We start from the raw sequence: 6,123 nt of genomic DNA on the forward strand, positions 1-6,123 counted from the left end.
TAATATAAAAAATATTTTTGTCCGATTCATCGATTAATCGAAAAAATAATCGTCCAATTCATCGATTTTTAAAATAATCGTTAGTTGCAGCCCTAGACTAAATACTTTTTTGCCCCACTGTATGGTTATTCAAAGCAGCAAATTAGTACAAAGACACTATTGAATTACAAGTAGCTTAAAGTTAACTTTCTTATTTTGTGGCATATTTTACCCTTTTTTGCTCTTTACATATCTATATTTTAGGTAAAAGCGGCAGCAGATTGCTTTCCAAACATATGACTTGCTAATGACTTGCTAAGATTTCAAAATTTTATTTAGTTTAATATATTTTCAAACAGCTTTTTTATTTCTAGTGAGGGAGGATCAAGTGTATTAGCTTTCTTTCACTCACTGGGAAGTGCGTAGCAACAGGTAAGGCAGGGGCTGCACCATAACACCCTGTGTCCAATTCAACAGAAGAAAGCTATGGTCATTCGGGCCATTATAAAAGTGGAAGTGTTTTGAAAAAAATCTTGGTTTTGATAATATAGCTTTTTAAAAACCTTAACAGTGACATCCAGCCTGTCTGGGTCTAATGAAATTGATAAAATGCCCGCCTCAGAGCGGGGAAGAGGTTAGTCACAGCTGTTCTAAAGTGCTTTGACATGTCCTTCCTTTTCTCTAAGTTCGATGGAAGAATGTGAAGAGTATGGCTCCAATGCATTATTATTTCAGTATATTATGTTATTAAAATGTTTTTTTTGTTGTTTTTGTTTTTGTTCATAGGGTGCCAGCATGCTGCAGTAACTGAGCTAGAGACTGGGATTTCACAATGGGCCTGGTCCAGCAATGTGCCGATTCAGAGAACTGCCCACAACTGGGGCGCAATACCTCAGAAAAAGACGTCTGCTACTCGGCCCGAATCCGCAGTACTGTACTCCAAGGATTGCCCTTTGGTGGTGTGCCAACTGTCCTTGCCCTTGACTTTATGTGTTTTTTGGTGAGTATTCATGTCATTCATCTGTGGGGGCCAGAATATTGATTCAGAGGTCAGAAACCAACCCCAATATTGACACGACCTTGTATTTTTCCTCTTTAAAGTGAAATACTTTCAAGAAAGTGTTTTGAAATGTAGTTATGCAACATTTGTGTTTCTGGTCCCTTTTGTGTAAATGGAGGCAGTAAAACAAGCACTGTTTGTTGTGTGCCTGTAGATGATGCTGGTTGTGTTTTCCGTGTTGAGGAAACGATGTTGGGACTATGGGCGCCTCGCCCTGGTGAATGACGCTGACAGGTAAAGCTTACTCTCCTGGAATAACCTGTTTTTGATCTATGGGAAATTATAAAAAATGGTAAATGTCCAATAAAATATTCAATATTTGATGTATTTCAGGCAGTGTTTAAAAGATGTTAATGCACAAAAAGCAGATGCATTTTCCTTTTGCAAGTTTTCAAGAGTTTTCAACATATTGTTTACAGTGTGTGGGATTGTTTCTGTTTCATCCATTTATGCAAGTCGTACTCTTTCTTTTAATTTTGAAGTTGTTGGGATATTTATGTTTAGTTGGTTTTGCCGGTCTGATCTGTTCTTTAGATGATATCACTCTTGAAACTTTTTGCTTTTCTGGGTATCTGTACTGGTAATACAGACATTTTATTGCATTAGCAGGTCTGTTTACAAAGCAACCACACAAAAAAAGATTTTATGTTTGAACAAATGTTTGGGTTTGAATGAAATTTATACCGATGGAGTTTTATCTGGGAGAACATGGTGGAAAACTAGTTGTTGCCATAATTGTGTTTAATGCACAACTGAAGATATCCAATAATTAAACATTTAATTATCTTAGGCTACATTTAAATAAACCTTAAAGCCACAATAAACAGAGATAATGAAGAAGCGAATAAACAGGTTTATCAAGAGCTGGATACTTCTTATCCGTGTTTTGTTTTATATTTAATTGAACAAAGGTTAGACCCAGCCTAATTCTAATTTTGTTTTAGTCCCAGAGCTATGCTTTCAGTTAGCATCTGCTCTTGAACTATTGATTTGATGCTCGTTATATAAGTCATAGCCACATACACCAGCAGCCCTGGTGAGGTTTGGTTAAAATCCCTAAGATCAAAGCAATGTCACAATAAACCTTTTTTAAGCTTATAACTTCAAAACTTAAAAATCTTTAGAAAGACTGCAAAAAAAATGTACACAACAAAAACCTTTACCAACTTATGACAGTTATTTTGCCAAGTTACTGAAGTTCCTCCAATAATACATTTTCTGAATATTTTCATTAAAAAAACACACACATAAAAATATATAAAAGTTAAACATTGGTGAATAGCCATACACTGTTGTGGTTAGTAGTATCCCCCTGCAAATACTTCATTGAAACAACCCATTGCTATTAGCAGTTGTTTTTTTCATGTAACATTTTCTAAGTTTGGAGCATACAGAGAGAGAGATCTTTGACCGTTGCTCTTTTCACAATCTTTGATTATCTGCTCATGCACTCATTGCTTGAGCAAACCTCACAGGTTGTCAGTTGCATTTAGCACTAAGGTTTTTCATTCATGTCCACATAGATCAGAGTGTATATTCAACCGTTATTTAAAGTCAGACCCAGCTTGTCTGTCTAAACTATATTTTAATCTGATCAAAGAAGTACTTAGTTCTAGTCAAAGTCCTCATAGATTTGAGGACAGTGCAGTTTGTTTGCTATTGTGAGACAGACAGGGCTTTTTCTGCTGTTATTCCCTAGCTACCACTTCACAGTAATCAGTGGTTCAATTGAAATCTAAAATACTTTATTTATCCCAAAGAGAAATTAAATGTTGCAGTAACTCAGCTATAGTGCTACAGAAAGCGATAAGATACTGAAACTTTCCCAGAAACTATTATTAACTTTACAGTATTGTCAGGCGTACCAGTAATTCTGTCATTTGAGATTTCCTATTTTGATTTCCTATTCTGGTAATGTTGTTACTTGGTTTGTAGTGACGGACAGCCTTGGGCTCATTTGGAGTTTCCTCTCTTTAAAGGAAACCAAACCATGAAATAAATGAAAATGACAGGTTTACAAACTAAACTGGTTTCAGACCAAGGTTAACAATGTGCTTTTTATGATTCAGCAATGATTGTTTGCATTTAAAGACCCTTAGCCTACTTTATGTTGCAGGTGAAAAAAAAGTCCAATGAATAATGTCATTAACCACAGTTGGTAAAGAATTGAAACACTTCTGCAATTTATGTGTTCTCCTGTGGCTGGGTTTAGTTGGCTTTTCTCTCTTAATAGAAGAAATATATATATTTTTTTAAAGTATTGCATTTATTCATGTTGTCAGGGATAATTTTGTTTTATTTAAATCAAATCAAATCAGTTTTTTTTTCCATATACAGCACCTGTCCAAGAGACGTCATCACTTGCATTTAACTGTATATATTCAGTTAAAGATACAGATTTTTTTTAAACGTTATCAATCTAAGGAAACCTGCAGATGCATTCGGTCATTGATTTAATTTATACTTATAGAATTTGTATGGCTTTAAATACTTTTGTTTTGTGAACCTACTGTCCAATAACAAACGTAATGTCTACTGTCTGACCACCCTTCTGTGTTTATTAGGATTTTTTCAACTTGAAACGGATATGAAAAAGGTTATTCAAGAAGTGATGATCTGACTGACACAGGTTTTTGTATTTCCAGAGTTTGGTCAGCATAAGTTTAAATAAAGAAACATATATTTAATGTCAATATTTCTGAAGTAAACCATATGTGATTTCTTCTGTCATCTCAATTCTTGTTAGTTGCTAGGCTTCATGTATGCTGATCGCCTCTTAAATAGCTGCAGTTAAAAAGACATGTCTAGATCCTTTTAGATGGGAAAAACAAATATGGGTGGATGATTCCTAGATTAAGTCGTCCCATGTCTCACAATGAGGGGAAAAGCCTGATCAAGTTGAGAAAAGACAGAGCAGATTGACCTCGGACAGAGTCCTTGACATAGTGCTCCTTTACCTACATTCCCCAGCTGTGACTGTATTGCGTCACAGCCTCCTTATTTTTCCAGCTGCGTGTGAGCAGAGAATGGGTCTGTAGTATGACTGGAGGAGGGGGCAGCATGGGACGCTTGTATAACAGACAGGATATGGAGTTTGCTGAAGATTTACACAACATTCAAATGCATGGTTTAACCCTTTAAGATGAACTTGGACAATCAACACTGTTGTAGACATTTTGCAGTGTCTCAGAACATCATTGTTTTTATAAGGTGTAATAAATTGTACTGTGCTGAAAAGAGATAACTTGTATAATTGTGGTGCAATATGGCGCATGGCGTTTTCACTGAATTTACCACCCCCTTTTATTTTTTGTCCCCGGTGCTTTTAAGTTGGCTTAATGGTGTTTGTTTTCCTCTTTTTGTTTTGTTTTAATCAGGATGATGATGAATCAGCGGTATAGCCGTCTGGATGATCAGGACTAGTATGTCTATCTCGCCGCTATGCAGAATTACTTGCTGCCTCTTCTCTTCATCTCTTTAGCCAAACTAACGCTCAGCTCATATCCTTGTCTTGGGTTTTCCGTCTTGACAACTTGATGGTTTTCCTCCTCTTTGTTCCGTTTCTCAGTATAAAACTGCTGGCCACTCTTTCTACATGTCATTCTTGTCCTATTGCTGTTGGGTGTCCCTGTTCTGTCACTCTCCTAATCAGATCTGTTTGTGCTAATCTCTGTATTGACCTCCTTATGAAGATTGAAGTTCTCCTGTGTGAGCGTGCTGCATGAGCCACACAGTCTGGACGGGGAGAGGTAATACTTCCCTGATGTGCAGTTGTTTGTAGACAGGTCTGGCCCCTTATGTGGTGGTTGTGCAGAGTATCTAGCCTAGCAGAGCGTAGATGAGTTATTTCTCCTTACAGGAATGTGGGAGAGGAGGCCTCAGGCTCTTCCTTCATTTCTTTTTTCTTAGAACTCTTAGAGCCCTAAATGTTCTCATACCCGAAACATCAGAATACTTCATTTCCAACAGAGTCATGGTTCTCTTCATATTTTTTCCAGCTGCTGTTGTATCACAATGTTTTATTACCTTAGAAGAAAGAGCTTTTAAATTTATAAATATTAAATAAGATCTTATTTATATTCAAGACAACTGATGGCTCTGCAGGAAAAGGAAAAAAAAATCAAATGTATTAGAGATGCACCAATTAGAATTTTATGAGCAAATTAAAATCTGTTTTTTCGGAAGTTTCGAAATTTCCAAATATATTTGATCCAATTCTGATTACTAAAATAATAAAAAAGAAAGCTTTTATTTCTTTAAACAAACAAAAAAATGCAAACAAAAAAATTCAAAACTGTTCTCAAGGGCTAAAACAATTAACCGGGTTAATCGTGATTTATCAATTATTGAAATAATCTTCAACTAATTTAGTAATCAATTATCATTAACTGGGATGTAGAGACTCTAAAACCTGTCTTTAACTGAGAGAGCAACCCTTTTAGAGTAGTAATTAGATCAAAATTGTTTGAAATATGTAAACATTTTGAATTTAAGATAAAAAAAAAACATTTTCTTCCTTTAATGTGCTCCAACCTGGAACACATTAAAGGAACTCAAGTAAAAAGTTTTAGCTCAAGTGGAAAAGTTTTAGCTTCATCTGCTTTAATTTAATCAAAAGTCTTCTTTAAGGAACCTTTTGCTATCAAATTATTAATCGATTAATCAAAGAAATTATCCACAGATTCATTGATATGAAAAATAATCATTAGTTGCAGCCCTACTGTCCTCAGGCTTGCTCATGGCAGGGAATGATGATGCACCTGAGTTTCTAACAGTGAGAATGTGAGACTTGCCTTTGGCACCTACTGTTGACAATACAAATATTGTTAAACATTGAAAGTAATTCATACACAAGTAGATATTTTACACAGCTATGTGTGACACTGCTTTAGGGGTTAATAATATTGAAAGGGATCTGTTTATATTTTGTTGCTCCTTAAACTACCTTAAAGGGATAGTTCGGTATTTTTGACATGAATCTGTATAGCATCCCCATCACCAGTGTCATGCAATCACACTGACTTACCCCTGGCAGCGTCCTGTGAGCAGAGTTCTCGTCCAGTTTTGGTCAAGCCGAAAGTAGT

The 6,123-nt window shown here is 35.7% G+C and overlaps 1 protein-coding gene across 3 annotated transcripts in view; it reads left to right on the forward strand.

The window, feature by feature from the left end:
- The window catches only part of LOC107102258 (CSC1-like protein 2), a 32,538-nt gene that overhangs the window by 6,844 nt on the left and 19,571 nt on the right, over positions 1-6,123 (forward strand). For 2 of the 3 annotated variants that reach the window (XM_015401477.1, XM_015401478.1), the window contains exons 2-4: positions 766-979; positions 1,194-1,273; positions 4,417-4,461. In XM_015401477.1, coding sequence (XP_015256963.1) covers positions 812-979; positions 1,194-1,273; positions 4,417-4,461 — 293 coding nt within the window. In that variant the 5' untranslated portion in view covers positions 766-811. The remainder of the gene's footprint in view (positions 1-765; positions 980-1,193; positions 1,274-4,416; positions 4,462-6,123) is intronic. The other variant, XM_015401479.1, reaches the window with a different exon arrangement.

The sequence above is a fragment of the Cyprinodon variegatus genome, unplaced genomic scaffold, assembly GCF_000732505.1.
Source record: "Cyprinodon variegatus isolate N-32 unplaced genomic scaffold, C_variegatus-1.0 Scaffold1224, whole genome shotgun sequence".
Classification (NCBI taxonomy): Eukaryota; Metazoa; Chordata; class Actinopteri; order Cyprinodontiformes; family Cyprinodontidae; genus Cyprinodon; species Cyprinodon variegatus.